Source organism: Fistularia commersonii, chromosome 13 (genome assembly GCF_037954325.1).
Source record: "Fistularia commersonii isolate RoL2024-O1a breed Wild chromosome 13, RoL_Fcom_v1.0, whole genome shotgun sequence".
In the NCBI taxonomy this organism is placed as follows: domain Eukaryota; kingdom Metazoa; phylum Chordata; class Actinopteri; order Syngnathiformes; family Fistulariidae; genus Fistularia; species Fistularia commersonii.
This window is the reverse complement of record NC_141296.1, coordinates 1,718,326-1,734,887: the sequence shown is the minus strand read 5'-3', so window position 1 is coordinate 1,734,887 and position 16,562 is coordinate 1,718,326. Positions and strand designations below refer to the sequence as shown.

At 43.2% G+C, this 16,562-nt stretch overlaps 1 protein-coding gene across 1 annotated transcript; it reads left to right on the top strand.

The window, feature by feature from the left end:
- The first annotated feature begins 12 nt into the window (after positions 1–12).
- Positions 13–16,562, top strand: mapk9 (mitogen-activated protein kinase 9). Its single transcript, XM_086158187.1, has 12 exons — positions 13–173; positions 5,678–5,824; positions 6,757–6,886; positions 8,013–8,071; positions 8,322–8,460; positions 9,550–9,715; positions 11,237–11,308; positions 12,581–12,763; positions 13,186–13,310; positions 13,391–13,454; positions 13,535–13,606; positions 15,269–16,562. The coding sequence occupies exons 2-12, from the start codon at positions 5,709–5,711 to the stop codon at positions 15,403–15,405; spliced, it is 1,263 nt and encodes a 420-aa protein (XP_086014313.1). The 5' UTR covers positions 13–173; positions 5,678–5,708; the 3' UTR covers positions 15,406–16,562.

Genomic DNA, 16,562 nt, shown 5'->3' with positions numbered 1-16,562 from the left:
CCGCGCCGCCGCTGGAGTTAGCAAGGAACTGTGGGAAGATCCGCGCCGTGACAGCCGCCCGGCCGGCCGCCGAAACTTTTCCCTCAACTCTCGCCGGAGCCCACGGGACGGAGAGGGGGCTATCTTCGTGTTTTCGATGCGTGGGAGTGCCCCGGGAGCGGCGAAGGGCGAAGGTATGTATCCGCCGCCGTCGTCGCCGCCGACGCCGTCGTCGCTCCCCCCGCCCGCCCCCCAACCTCTGCGGTCTGAGCTCCGTCCGGCTCTCGGTGGAGCTCCCCGGCCCCGCTGCCGCATTGTAGCCGGCCGAAGTGAGAGGATGGGCGGGTCGGTGTGTCGGCGGCGGCGGCCGGATCGCTCCGCCGACCGCGATGCGACTTTCGCCGGCCCGGTGAGAGGGTGACATAAAGTGGGCTAACCCGAGTATTTTAAGCCGCCGAGTGCCAGCTGTGCTGCGGCCGTTGCGTGTCATCCGTGGGTGACTTCATGGTGTGTGTGTGTGCGTGGTAAAGTGTGTGTTTTTCGAGCGTGGGTAAATGACCGTGGGTGTTTTTAAAGAGACGAAGCGCACAAGGTGTTTCCACGTTTCGCCCTTTAGCGTCACCTATCCATCCGCGCAATTAGCTTGGCTAAGTGCTGAGGTAACTTAGCCCCCCCCCCCCCCCCCCCCACACACACACACACACTCAAGCTTCCCCAACCCCACGCCAAACACGAGTGTGTACGTCGTGACAACCCTCATTTTGGGGGGTTAAAACGTGGTGGGCAAACGCAGACCGGTCGGTGCTTCAGGTGCCACGCTTGAGCTCGGCTGACCCCCCCACGGTGGGTAAACACCGTGACGTGGGGTGCCTTGAACGTTACACGCACAAGACAGAATTCTGTCTAGTCATGCTATCTTTGCTGGGAGACACACACACACACACACACACACACACACACACACACACACATAGATTCCGGCGTCCTTTACCGTTTTATTGGACCGTGCAGTGTGCAGCTGTGGCTCCGGTTCTACCCGCCCCACCCGGGGGGAGATGCTCGGTCTCCAGGCCGATGCTAATCTGACATCATCCCCAGCTCACTGATTCTCCCATCCAGCTCCCTAAAAAAAAGAAATACCCAAGGCTGGACTTGCTGCTGGACAGTCGTCAGGATGAGGATGAGGATGGTGATGATTGTGCTTGTATGAAGGTCAGTCCACATCAGTGACGGGTTGTAAAGTTCACGGCTGGTGAGGCACTGACTGATGTGCCTCATGATCGCTCAGCATTAGAAACTAGTGAGTTGTTAACAAAAAAAAAATGTACATTGGAAATGTACTTCATATAGCAAAATTGTTTAAACATTTTAATAGCGACGTACAGACGGCAATGCACTCTTAGTGCTGAGCATGCTAACAGTCAGCCGTCATTGAGGCTCAACAGTTGGCAGCCTCACCGCACTAACCTAGAATCAAGACAACAAAACATTGTACATTGCAATTGTAGTTCATATAGCAAAAGTGTTTGAACTTTTTAAAAGCGACACACAGAGACAGCAATACAGTCTTAGTGCAGAGCGCGTTGGCAGTCACCCGTCATTGTGCAATCTACGTTGAGGCTCAACAGTTGCCAGCCTCACCGCACGCACCTAGAAACAAGACAAAAAAAACAATGTACATTGGAATTGTAGTTCATATAGAAAAAAGTGTTTGAACGCTTTTAAAAGTGACACACAGACAGCAATACAGTCTTAGTGCAGAGCGTGCTAGCAGTCAGCCATTATTGTACAATCTACGTTGAGGCTGAACAGTCAGCAGCCTCACCGTAAGCGCCTAGAAACAAGACAAAAAAACAGTGTATATTAGAAATGTAGTTCATATAGCAAAAGTGTTTCAACGTTTTGAAAGCGACACACAGAGACAGCAATACAGTCTTAGTGCAGAGCGTGCTAGCAGTCAGCCGTCATTGTGCAATCTATGTTGAGGCTCAACAGTTGCCAGCCTCACCGCACATACCTAGAAACAAGACAAAAAAACAATGTACATTGGAAATGTAGTTCATATAGCTAAAGTGTTTCAACGCTTCAAAAGTGACACACACATAGAGAGACAGCGATACACTCTGAGTGAAGAGCATGCCAGCAGTCAGCCGTCATTGAGGCTCAACAGTCAGCAGCCTCACTGCACGTCTCTCCTCGGTATTTGAACAGTAAATGTGGAGATCCAAGCAATTTTTGAATAAAAAGCAATCTAAAACTGGTGAAGTGAAATGAAAAATACCTTCATAGTGCCAATCACTGATAATTATAACTATTTCACTATTTTCGCTTTTTATATTTTTTTTTCTTCCCAAGATCGGAAAGTGAGGCACGGCCTTTCCTGCCTCCCCCATCTGCACGTCGCCAGTCCACATATTAGCTCTTCCCACACACACTCACCCTTGTTAAAATGAACAAATTCATGCCAAAGAGCTCAAAACATACAAAAAAATAAACCAACCTACTTTTAAATTGTACTTGTGGTACAGTTTCTTGCACGAGGACACTTTGGCATGCAGAGAATCTGGTAACCGACCTCCCCAACCTTGCCATCGGAGAGACGCCACGCTCACTTTGTTCACTCCGTATGTTTTCATTTAAATGTCAACGGTTTGCCGTATTATGTTGAAAATGCTATTTTCAATTATCCACTGAACCATAAGGAATGAATAAAACTTTAATTCAGAAGATGAATAATATAGTTGTTTGGCGAGATGAGGGCTATATCGTTTTTCTTAAGTCCTTTATATTTAATATTGTATGCCGGATTGATTTTAATGTTAGTTACAGCATGCTGAATCTCAAATAGCTCCTGCTGCGTATATGTTCGCTTTACTTGGATTTAGACGTAAACATTCACATAATCTTAAAAGTCCGACACAGCTTCTTTGTGTGTGAACGTAGGCTCAAGGCTTTGGACGACCCTTAGTTTAGGATTTAGCAATAAGGAACAATGACAATATATCGCAATATTAACACTTTTTTTGTCACCAAAAGAAAAACATCATCCGGATATTATAAAAAAATAAATAAATCATGCGGATATTGAAAAAAAAAACGTCATGCTGTTATTGAAAAAAAAAAAACGAAAAAAATCATGCTGCTATTGTAAAAAAACATCAAGCTGCTATTGTAAAAAAAAAAAAAAAAGCTGATATTGAAAAAAAAAACCATCAAATTAAAATATACACACGGTTAACGTAGAGTTTGTATACGTCTATTAAAGTTGAAGAAAAAAAAAAACCTGTATGTAATAAAAAATCCATCATAAGAGTTTATGAAACAGCCTCAGGTCCATTACAAGTTGATGTAAATATTGTTTCTAGCCTCCGATCTCGAGCCGGTGTATCAGCTAAATTTGTTATCGCCGAATGTGACATTTTAGCTCGGTCACGCTCAAAACTTCCCCCTTCAGCTCGTCCGGCTGCTAAAAACGTACACGTAACCTGGATGTTTTACCAACATCCTGTTTGTCCGACATATCCACGCGAGCCTCCCCGTAGCGGCTCACGTTCGTCTTTTCATCTCCGGAGTCCCCTTTGAATTTCAGCAGATCGTTTCAAATCCGTTGTCTGTTACTGTGTTTGCTCTCTTGAGATTCCCCACGGTTTTCTCTGATTATTGGTATCCGTTCCTCTCTCCACCTGTGCTGAGTCAGCCAGAGATTTAGCCTGCGGCGCTGCTTAGCTTGATCACGAATGAGTGATTGCTCATACGTTGTGCCAGCTGACGCTGAAATTGTGTTTCAGTGTTTATGTGTTGCATGAGAGCACATTAAAAACACAAAAAAACCTGGGATCATTTTCTGTTTCTGTGTTTTTAAGGTTTCATTTTGTCCAGCATGGAAAGAACCGAGTCATTGTTCAGTAGGATAGGCCTTTTTCCACACTTGACCTCCTCGAATCTGTTTCTGCCATTCCGCCATGTGACGTGGGGATGGAGATTACGTCACTCATTTATTTAATTTTTGACCGATAAAAAAAATCAATTTCTCCCCAATTTTTTTTTTAATATACATTATGGGATGGTGTAGCAGGAAGTTCCCCAAGAACAGTAAATAGGATGAGGGAACCGAAGTGAAGCTGCATCAACATGTATGTCTGTGTGGTGGTAATGGAGCCTGCAAGAAGAGCATGTGATGAGGAGAAGAAGGAGGAGGAGGAGGAGGAGAAAAAAAGCCACTGAGGTCAGAGAGGAAGTAGACGGAGCTGCAAAGGATTCATTCTCTGCAGATCACGTCCACTGCATCGGGAGCCTGAGGATGGCTTTACTTCACCTAAGGAGCCCCCCGTGCACATAAAATGACTGTAGAAGTGAACTACGGTGCAAAAGTGCAAAGAGTTTAAAAATGACAAGTGATGCATCAGTAAAACGTTTCCCTTGATGGACAAAAATGGAGCTGCTGATGGTGTTTTTGAAACGGCAGGAGGGTGTCGATGCTCGCCGACGGGCCGGCTAACGTGAACAACACCAAAACTGACGGGGTGTTTTCTCTCGGTTCTTTCTGTGACCCGGTTCATTCGCAACAGAAACCTTCCGAACTCACACCAGATGGATTTACCGTCAACCGTCTTGGTTCTTGTGTAAAGCCACCGATCAGGTGCAGCCGATTGATTGAGACGCTTGATGTTTGACGTCGAAGATTGGCGCTAGTATTTTTTTAGGCTTTATTTGTCAAGCATATCTATTTGTCTAGCATATCTATTTGTCTAGACCAGGGGTCGGCAACCTTTAACACCCAAAGAACCATTTGGACCCGGTTTCCTCGGAAAAGAAAACGCTGGGAGCCGCAATTGCTTTTTGACGTCTAAAATAAAGGCACCACTGTATGTATTGCTTTTTATTACCTTTACACTTTGTATAAACAAGTGTGTCGTGTGTTGCTTCTGAAATTCACAAAGTATGACAGAGAAAATTATATTTTATTTATGTAATGAACTCATTTTGAGCTTTGGGCTTTCAGAGCGTGTAGCGGAGCCTTGACCTGGATTTTAAAAATAAATCGGGGAAAAAATCACTGTATCAGTAAAACAATAAAATATAAATATTTGCAAAATATCGTTTTTCAATATTTATTTTACCTGGTTTATGGGACTTCTGCTCCTGGACTTCTGCTCCTGAACTTCTGCGCACAGCATCTGCAAATTGGGACTTTACCGGCTTGCGGGTATACCGGCTTCCGCCAGTGTGACGTTATTTTGAGCGGCGAAAATAATAAATTTAATTTTATTTAATATTTCAAAATCACAATAATCTTCCAACTTAGAACTAAAAGTTAAAAAAAGCAGTTAACACAAATGAAATACACTTCAATTAAATATTTATAATATATTTTCCGAAAGCCGCTCGGAGCCGCAGTGTAAAGATGGAAGAGCCGCGGGTTGCCGACCCCTGCTCTAGCATATCATGCATCCTTTTTTTCCCTCCCCAAATCCGTCCTCCATCTCCCCCGACACAACCAAACAGTCCGAGCCTCACCTGAAACTCGCATTTGTGGAGCGTAAAGAACGTAGGCCCGTCAGGGTCCGACGGATGGAGCGGTTGAAAAGTTTGCGAGGTTCATCTGAGCTCGTCGGTCGAATCGCTGCGAGCTTTCAGACACGTTATCACTATTCCGAAATTTGATCGGACCTCGGTTTCGTTTGCCGGTTCTCCGCAGACAGTGCCGGTGGTCCCGACTGTTCAGCAGGATGAGTGAGGCGGAGAGCCAGTTCTACAGCGTTCAGGTGGGCGACTCCACCTTCACGGTGCTGAAGCGCTACCAGCAGCTGCGGGCCATCGGCTCCGGGGCCCAGGGCATCGTCTGGTGAGCGGCCCCACTTTTCTCATCTTCTCTTGCCGATGTCCACTGTTGGTGCTGGTTTACCGGGACGTACATGCACGCACGCGTTCATGCAAGCATGCAAATTCTCTTGCAGTGAAAGTGAGTGCGGTCTGGGGGTGCATCTGTGTTCTGTATAATTTATTTAAAATGATACACGGCTTGCAACACTCTATACAGTTCTATTCATTTGGGTGATTTGGAGTTCTTGGAAAATAGCTGTGATTTATTGTGACTTGATTCTGAAGTGTCATTTTGAAATTGAATAATAACATCCTGTGCGAACAGTTCATTTTGAATTAAAGAATATTCATGTTGTACATTAATATTGCTGAATATTGTAAAGACTACATTCATTTCCTGGTCTATAACAGCACGAACTTTAACTCATATCAATTCAATTACGCGGTATCGTATGTGCGTGGGGTTTTGTACCATCGGTGTAACTTTGTTTCTCTTTTTTTAAATACATCATGATTTTTTTTTTTTTATTTGCAATAATGTTGGAAAAAAAATGAATGCAAGAGATGTGCAGATCTGTTGATGTTGAATTTTGTGAATGGCTCTTGAATTTTGTCTGCATTTTGAGGAAAAGGGAACTATTTGACAGCAGTAGTCGCATGCATGAGAAGGGATGAAAGAAATAACCGAGACCTTTGCCTTTTTTTTTTTTTTTTTAAACTCTTAACTGTATTTTCACGGTCGACTCAATAGTATGTCACCAACAATTACATGTGTGCAAATAAACCGTAATACTAGCTGTGTAAATGAGCAGATATGATAAACTGCACTTGTGGTCTTCTAATTTTAGAGAAAACAAAACAAACCGAATTGATTTTCTTACCTGTTGGACGAGAGCGTTGTTTTGTTTGTAATCCGTCTCCCTGTGTTTCCTCCTCGACGTTATTTGCGATCAGCTCTGCCCTAGATACGGTCCTCGATATACCAGTGGCGGTGAAAAAGCTGTGTCGGCCCTTCCAGAACCAAACCCACGCTAAACGTGCATACAGGGAGCTGGTGCTGCTAAAATGTGTCAACCACAAAAATGTAAGAACCCTCTGTTAAGCCATGTCTTTTTCTTTCCGCCTGGGATTCACCATTTTCTTTGATACCGACGTGCAAAGGTGAGATGTACTTTCGTGATCCCATGATTGGGAAACTGTTTACCAGCAGACATACAAGGACAAGACGGTGACCAGCTAATAATAAAAGTTAAAAAATAAATAATAAAAAAAGACAAAGTTACAGATTACTTCGGGAGCCTGTTGAGCCACATTTTGTAATAACAGTGCATTTTGTAATAAACATCCAAAATGTAATCACTTTTTCATTTCATTTTGTAATAAAGCCGCATTTTTTAATAAACTGCCCCAACGCATTTTGTAATAAATTTTGCCGCATTATGTAATAAATTATTACATATTGAGAAGATTATTACAAAATGCACTTGCAACTTTTTTATTTTCTAGGAAATGTAATAACATGGTGCATTATGTAATAACAATTCTAAAGCATAAGTTTGTGAATTGTATTTTATTTTACTTGAAAGTATTTGTAAAAGCTAGGCCTATTATTAGCATCACTGTATTAGCCTAGTAGCAGTACTTAGCAATTACTATCAGTACACTATTCAAAGGTTGCTTTAACAGAGAATATTCTATAAATTCCATGTTATTACATAACATTTATTTATGTATTTATTTATATTACATTACATATTACATAATGCGGCAAAATTTATTACAAAATGCGTTGCGGCAGTTAATTACAAAATGCGGCAGTTTATTACAAAATGCGGCTTTATTACAAAATGAAATGAAAAAGTTATTACATTTTGGATGTTTTTTACAAAATGCACCGTTATTACAAAATGCGGCTCAACAAGCCGCTGCGTCAAACTGCGCCAAAATGTTACTGTATAAATTCTTCTGGCCAGAACATTTACATCCCACCGTCTTTTAACGCACTCGTAAACTTCTTGCTAAGACCTTGAAAAGAGCCGCTGTCCAAAAATTCAAAATCGTGGATTATTTTTGGATATATGTAGTGATTTTATTGACAATTTCTACGCGGAGCGAGAGTAAGCGCCCCACTCCTGGTTTGGTATCCTTCACTGTGAGGTGGACGTGCACGAGAAAATCAGTGGACTAATGTCTTGTCTGTCGGCCTGCAGATCATCCGTCTGATCAATGTGTTCACGCCTCAGAAGTCGCTGGAGGAGTTCCAGGACCTGTGAGTCGCAGTGAAGTGCTTTCGCCTTTGTTTTAGATTTAGACATTTCGGCTGGAGCATTATTATTATTATTCCATTATTATTATTATTCCCGATGTGTTTTCTTGCTTCTATCTGTTTAGCCATGTAGTTCTTTCATAGATCCACTTTACCAGTTGTTAGTTTCTGAAAAAGCCCTTTTATCTTCACATTTTGGTTTCTGTCTTCTTTTATTTTTTAAATTTGAAACTCACATTTTTCCTTCTTTTAGATATCTGGTGATGGAGCTGATGGATGCCAGCCTCTGCCAGGTGATCCACATGGATCTGGATCACGAGAGGATGTCCTACCTGCTCTACCAGATCCTCTGCGGTATCAGGCACCTGCACTCGGCTGGAATCATCCACAGGGTGAGCGCCGAGCGCCGATCGCTTTGTTTTTCAGAAAAACTGTCAGACCAGATCAACCTCTGCCTTTTTTAATTCAAATTTGAGCTGCTTTCGGAAACGCGTAATGGCACCGTGGAACTTGTTCGGTCCAGAATGTAGTCTTGCTATCTTACTCTGAAGCAGGGGTGTCAAACGTACGGCCCGCGGGCCGATACCAGCCCGCCAGGGGGTTCAATCCGGCCCGTGGAACAAATCTACAATTACATAAAAATCATAAACGACTTTTTTTAAATGAAAATGCGGTTCCTATATTGTCTGCTTGGGGCGTGCTGTTTCAGTGCTAGCAGCATAGCACGACACTATGTGTCTCAAAACTGGCAGCTATGGGCTTCCGGGTCAGGAAATAGCATTTTTACTTATTGTTAGAAATTAACCTGCTTTTCCGTTGGACCCGACACTCTCATCAGAAAGATGTCGTCGTCAAAAAAAAAAGAAAAGTGGACTTGGAGTGTAGGGTTTTCCAAGTAAAATGGACGACTTTTAACGTGTTCTTTGAGGATAATAAGAAACCTGTATGCTCGTTGTGAGTTCGGGTGCCGCTATGAGATTCACCACAAAGGAAAATACAACGTGAAGCGTTGAAATTGCACTTTTCCTCATGAATCTCAGGTGGTTAATCATGTATTTTTCAAAGTAGCAGTTCATGACATATAAAGATTTATATCATTTACCTGTTCTTTTACACACAAACAAAGGAAAACTGTGGATTTAGTGTTAAATCTTGCTAATTACGCTATAGTTTTACTGGTCCGTCCCCCTGGACATCATATTTGGCCGTACCGGACCGGAATGAGTTTGACGCTGCTGCTCTGGAGGTATTTAAACATTCGGTCTGGTTGTTTTGGTGGATGTGAATGAGATCCAGATGTGTTGTAAGTTTGCTCAAACGTGCATGTCTGGATAATGAAATAAGCGTATTCTAATGTTTCATTATCAAATCCTTCCTCTTTAGAAATCGATGCTATGTGCAGGGATGTTGTGTTTTTTTTTGTTTTTTTTTATTATCTTATTTTTGCGTTCGCACGCGTTTAAATTTTCCTGTCTCATCAGGACCTGAAACCCAGTAACATTGTGGTGAAGTCAGATTGCACTCTGAAGATTTTGGACTTTGGCCTTGCGAGGACGGCCTGCACGAACTTCATGATGACCCCGTACGTGGTGACCAGATACTACCGAGCTCCGGAAGTCATTCTGGGAATGAAGTATAAAGAGAACGGTGAGGATGACTTAAGAGACGGACGCAGTTGCCAGATCTTAAATTTCAGTGGAAGTAGGCGAGGAAATGCTGCTGACGCAGAAATGACTTTGAAATGAACAAATGTATTGTTAAAAACGGGTTTACCGGAATATTTTTTCAGCAAGAGATGAATTATTTAACGCCGAGGAATAAAAGACATCGTCTTTTAAAACCAGAGGTGAAACTTTAGCAGGTTTTGCAGGTCCTTAAATGACGTCTTGGATTGAAACCTCGCAGTTTGTCGTTGTAAAACGTCTCCGCGGTATAGGATTCCTGCCTGTAGGTTTTAAAATGTTTCTCATAATCGACCATTTATAATCTGTTTTAACCACAACGCGCCTGTATAATAAATAGCCATTTAATCAGTTGCCTTCCCGTCGGTTAAGTACGGACGTAGGAGGTACTATTTGTTAGCGCGTTTAAAACCACACACGTTAGAAATCTGACTTTGACTTCACCGTGTTGAATTTGAGAACGTCAAAAATGAATGTAAAGCATCACATGTTCTGCGTGCATTAATTTGATTTAGGAATAAGCGAGACAGAGATTCATTGTGGAAGTAAAATGCGAGAAGCTCTAAAAACCCGGTCTCACCGCTCCTACGGTGAGAGACCCGATCGTTTGAAGAGGTTTCGGCCTCTTAAGGTTTCGTCTTTTTCTGCAGCGAAGGCCGTCCTGCTACCGGTTGGGCTTTAAGTGCTCGTTACGGTTGATGTTAACCATTTGTGAAAGCTAATGTTTAAACATCGACACTCATTTGCCGCAGCGACCGAATAACATCTCATAAAATTCTTGCTGCGGGGAGTAAAAAAAAAGAAAAAACGTATTCTTACTTAACTGCCTCCAAATGATAGCAGGGTCGGGTGAGGATGTTCCATGTATTTAAACCGACAGATTTATTTACCTCCCTGGAGCGCAGCTCCCCGAGAGAAACATTAGTACCTTTTCTTTTTACTGCTGCATCTATGAAGGAACAGTGAATAACCTACAAACAGGAAAAGGAATCCCGGGATTTGTTAACCCTCGTCACCGGGTCGGATGTCTTGGACCGAACTGGGAAAAGGGAAAGATAGGATGTTTATTCGACTCGCACAAATGAGAAATGGCGACTAACGACATCCCGCTCTTTTCGGCGAACGTTCTGGCAGCAACAGCTGTGTAAACTGATAAGCCGTGCGGCCGAGGCTCGGAGGCTGCACGTGGTTCCCGGGTCGGAGAGAGGAAAAAGAAAAAAAAACGAATAAAAGCCCGCCGGAAGATGAATTTGATGAAAGCGCCAGGCCACTGCACAGCCAGCAGCGCCGACAAAAATATAACGCGCCAGCGTTCGGCGTTTTCGGTGTTATTTAAGATGGAGTGGCGGCGGGTGTTGTCAAATCGGCGCCGCCCATTGGATGCCGTTTCCTCTCTTGTTTCACGTGGAGCCGACGAAGCGCTCGGGGTCGCGCTATCTTGAATTTGCCATGTGTTTCTGCTTGCATGTGTGTTGTTGTTTCACAGTGGACATCTGGTCGGTGGGCTGCATCATGGGCGAGATGGTAAAAGGTGGCGTCATCTTCCAAGGAACAGATCGTATCCTTCACGGCTCGCGTCATCTCCCTTTCCTCCGCCCGGCCTTCAGTGTTCCTGTTCCAACCCCTCCCGGTATCTCGCTCGCGAAGCCCTTAATGCCGGCGTGGGCAAACTACGGCCCGCGGGCCAAAAACGGCCCGGTGGGCTTTTTAATCCGGCCCGCTGAGCTTGAAATTTTACACAATCAAATCTCATTTTCTGGACCTTTTCTCTGAAATACCCATGTTCCACAAACGCATTGGTATGTTACTCTTATGTCACTTTTCCACTTTGCCCTTTGAATCCTTTTGTAAAAATGAGCGGATCGAGGAAGCGGAAAGTGGACAGCTGGTGCCGACTGTTTAATAAGGACTGGACAACAAAATATTTTTTCTCTGTAGTCCAATGCCTGATACGGAAACTGCTGTCGTTTTCAAAGAATACAATATCATTATGCTAACTCTGCTAGTTAGCAGTCAACACAAGAACAGGCAACCGCAGCTCAGATTGACGGCTAATTTACAGAGTCGGCAAAATGTTTTCACCGACAAACGGCGATAAAAGGGTCGAGCACCGAAGCGGGTTTTACGCTGGCCTTCAAATTAGCGATTAGCCATGTTTGTAAACAAGATGCTGAGGGTGCTCGGTTCCACCTACAAACGCCAACAAAGCCCGTCACAGATGCAATTTTACTGTCCGACGCCTCGGATCCATCCTGAGAATAGTCACAATAAAACTAACTCCAGACTGATGAGCTGGAAAAAAATGTCCAAATCCTTTTACGAATTGGATTTTACATGTACTTCTATTCTGTCTATATCGCTAATATTAGTTCACACAAATACCCCGTCCATCTGTTCCCGGTCCGGCCTACATGTCAAATTTTCAAACCCATTTCGTTCGGGGTATCGTGCAGTATCTCCTGTGGAATTGTAATTTTTACGTTCCCCCCCTTCCTCGCTGTTTCTCAAAGCATCCTTATCGGAGCGATTGTGACTCATTTTGTATTTACGCGAGCTTCATTTCTCTTCTGTAATGGGTTTGTTCTCTGCCTCGCTCAGTCGGCGCCACTGTCCATTTACACCTCACTTGCTGGGTAAATGTAGGGCGCGGAGCTATTCGAGGATACGTTTTCACGCTGGCGAAGCAAAGGGGTCGTCTGGGTTCATGAATGTGAATTTCAGTATCTGTCTTTTTCCTTTTTGCGGGACGAATGTGTTTTACCGCGCCGATCCGGTTACATTTCATATCCTCGTAATGAAGTCGCATTTTTCGCTCAGCGAATGCGTCCAGATATCGACCAGTGGAACAAGGTTATCGAGGTTCTGGGCACGCCCAGTCTGGAGTTTATGAACCGTCTGATGGAGACCGTTAGGAATTATGTCATGAACAAGCCGCAGTATCCGGGTGTCAGCTTCGCCGAGCTTTTCCCCGACTGGACCTTCCCCTCCGACTCGCAGCTCGACAAGTTAAAGAGTAAGTCGCCCCCGAACATCTTGGATTTATCGGCCGTTCGTTCGGTTATCAGATCCAAATCTTTCATAAAGGGCACGGCGGTCAAGATTTCGAGATCACCATAATCATCCAACTTAGAACTAAAAGTAAAAAAAAGGAATTAACACAAATGAAATACACTTCAATTGAATATTTATAATTTATTTTCCCAAGCCGCTCGGAGGCGCAGGTTGCCGACCTTTGACCTGCAGTATAAATACTGAGATCTTATTCAACCGGCTTTCGGCCGAAACGTCCAGTACTTGGAATTTATCATCATTAACCGGAGACGTTACCTAAAACCACGACGGGAAGCCGTTCATTCTCATAAAGGCCGCTTCAATGAAATGACGGCGTACTCCTGTTTCCGTAGTAACAGATCCCTCCCTCTGTCGCCATAACAGCAGTGCAAGCGCGGGACCTGCTCTCTAAAATGCTGGTCATCGATCCCGAGTGTCGCATCTCGGTGGAGGAAGCGCTCAATCACCCCTACATCCACGTGTGGTACGACCCTGCCGAGGCCGACGCGGTGAGGACGTCGTCCGACCCCCCCGACGGCGCCGTGCTTTAACCCCTCGCGAGATAAACGTGTATCCCTTTGTTTCATAGCCGCCTCCCCAGATTTCGGACAAGCAGTTGGAGGAGAGGGAGCACAGCATCGAGCAGTGGAAGGGTAGGACGCACCGCCACCCGCAGGAGGAGAGCGGAAGTCCAACTCCAGACTTACCCACACCATGCCTTCGTTTATTTCAGAGCTCATTTACGAAGAGGTGATTGACTGGGAGGAGAGAAATAAGAATGGACTAATGAAAGAAGAATGCTCAGGTATGTCGCTGATTTATTACGGTCGTATGCGAAGGACAGCGGGGAAATTTTAATTCACTTCATTTTGATTTTTTAATTCCTCTTCCTTCAGTCGAAGGGAATATTCAAATCTTTGTACTTTTTAAGACCTCAAAACACTTTATAGCCTTAACTTTGACACTTTATACACTGCTCAAAAAAATAAAGGGAACACTTAAAAAACACATCCTAGATTTAAATGAATGAAATATTCTTATGAAATACTTTGCTCTTTACACAGTTGAATGTGCTGACGACAAAATCACACAAAAATGATCAATGGAAATCAATTGTATCAACCCGTGGAGGTCTGGATTAGGAATCACACTCCAAATTAAAGTGTAAAAACAAACTCCAGGCTGATCCAACTTTGATGTAATGTCCTTAAAACAAGTCCAGATGAATCTGTGTTGCTTCCTGAGTGGACACTATGATTTCACACAAGTGTGATTGACTTGGAGTTACATTGTGTTGTTCAAGTGTTCCCTTTATTTTTTTGAGCAGTATATTTTATTCGTATTTCTTATTCTCCCTCCTTCCTACTATTTGTTTGTTTGTTTATAAGTTTATTAAGACAGTGTACAAATACATGAAGCACAGAGGCAGAGATGTTTGTACCAGATTATAGCTCATAGCTAATTTCCATCTGTGGTCCTGTACAATACAAATATAGCTCTGTATAAAATAGACAATACATATAAAATATACAGATAGGCAATAAAATAACTATACAATATATAAACAGGCAATAATTTTGCAAGTTGAAAGTGCTATTATCTATTACTGTTATGTTTAAATTGAAACCCTGGCACAACAATTTCCTTCGGGATAAATAAAGTTGTTCTTATTCTTAAATGCGATCGCTCGCCAGCTGCGGGTTTCTGCCGTGATCTAAACGCCACTTTTACTCACTTCACGTCCGTTAGCGACAAATTTGCAAATAGGACCGCGCGTCGGGACGCAGAGACGTAAATACTTAAAGATCTCGGCAACGCTTGTCTTAAGGCAGGATTGTTACGTCTGGAGAATTTTGTTTTTAATATGACCACGTCAGAGCATGTATTTACGTATAAACAGGCCGGTCAGTGTCAGTTTGTACTCAGCTAAACAAAAATGATGTTTCACGAATCATCGCGGGACTCGCATTTGTTTCTCAGCTCCCGTCTGCACGCTTATTGCATGTATCCTCTAATATGGAGTCACAATATCCTCAATATTCATGTGCAGACGTTGTACGTGGGCCTGAATTACAGTAAAAGCAGTGTAGATTAATACACACCATGAAAAGGAAATGTCTTTTCAGGCGTGGAAACCAGAACAAAAATCCTAGCAAAGGTGCAAATCAGCAGCCCTGCCCGTCACTGAATGAGCTAAAAAAAAAAAAATTTGATTTATTTCATATTTGTGCCTCTAATATGGAGTCACAAGCGAAACTTGTTTCCTCAATATTTATGTACAGACTTTTACAGTAAAATTACAGTAAAAGCAGTGTAGATTAATACACACCATGAAAAGGAAATGTCTTTTCAGGCGTGGAAACCAGAACAAAAATCCTAGCATAGGTGCTACTGATTTATTTCACATTTGTGCGACCGACTCAACTTTTCTCGGTTGTCTCCACATGCATCCTGTTTGGCGTCTCAGATGCGGCGTCGGGCTCGGCCTCCCAGTCGTCCTCGGCCAACGACATCTCGTCCATGTCGACCGAACACACCCTGGCCTCGGACACAGATAGCAGCAGCATCGACACACTCACCGGGCCGCTGGACGAGAGTCAGTGAACCCGGTCGGAGGCCACGTGTCGCCCATCTGCGTGCCTCAGCCCCCCTCCATCAACCATCCACGCCGTTACTTCTGTTCACTTCCCCCTTCGGTTTCCCTTCTTTCGATCCGTTTTTTTTTTTTTTTTTCGTTTCTTTCGAAACTTAACGAATAAGTCTATTTTTCTATTTTTCCGGCGGATCTCCCGCGACGTCCGGGTCGAAGCGACGCTATCCGATGGGTCTGAGGTTTACCGCTCTCTAGTATGTATGATGCATGCATCCATATTGTTTTTCAGGAAATAAGGAGAAATCGGGGGTATTGTCGTTTGTTCTGTACACCTGTATTTTAATAGTTTTATTTTTTTAGCGAATGTTGAGTTGAAACCAGAGGTTATCGTCATCAGTTTAAAGCAGAAACACACTGAATATAGACCACAGCTGCCAGCTGCTCCGATGCATGTTATGCCTAAGTGAACAAAAGCCTGATTATCAAAAACCAAAACAAAGTCCGATCGCTCCTCTAGCGCGCTTCAAGTATTGCGGATCCCTTTGGTTTTTTTGTTTTTTTTTTTGTTTTTTGTTTTTTAAAAAACAATTGGCTTGAATTTTGTGGACTTTGAGCTTTTTACTCCTGAAAGCATGGGGAGGCTGTGGTTGCAGTGTTTTAATTACAGATTTATTGTACTGTATGTGAAGGGGGTTAAGATTCTGACCCCCATCATGGCTGTAGACCCTTTCTTTAAAAAAAAAAAAAAAAGAAAGAAAAGTGTTTGTTTTCTTAAAAACATTCAACATACATGTAGAAATGTATGTTGCAATCATCCCCATTTTATATAAGGTACTGTACTGATTCATTTCAGTGTGCATATCAAAGATGATCGTAAGTTTGGGGAGGCAAAGAGATACATGTGATATTTGTTTTTCTGTTATTTGCAAAATGTTGCACACACAAAGAGGCCCATTAAACAAAAAGATTTTAGCCTCTTTTACGAGCATTTTATTGATCAACCAGTGCATGGGCGACTCTTACTAAACCATTCCATCAATACTGGAACGATATCGAACTCAGCCATGAATCAGACGTTATGTAGAAATAATAGACGAGGCAGCAAAACAAATTCTGTCTAACCTGCATGAAGGCATTAAAGATGCTTTTCATTAAAAAGTAGAAGTTC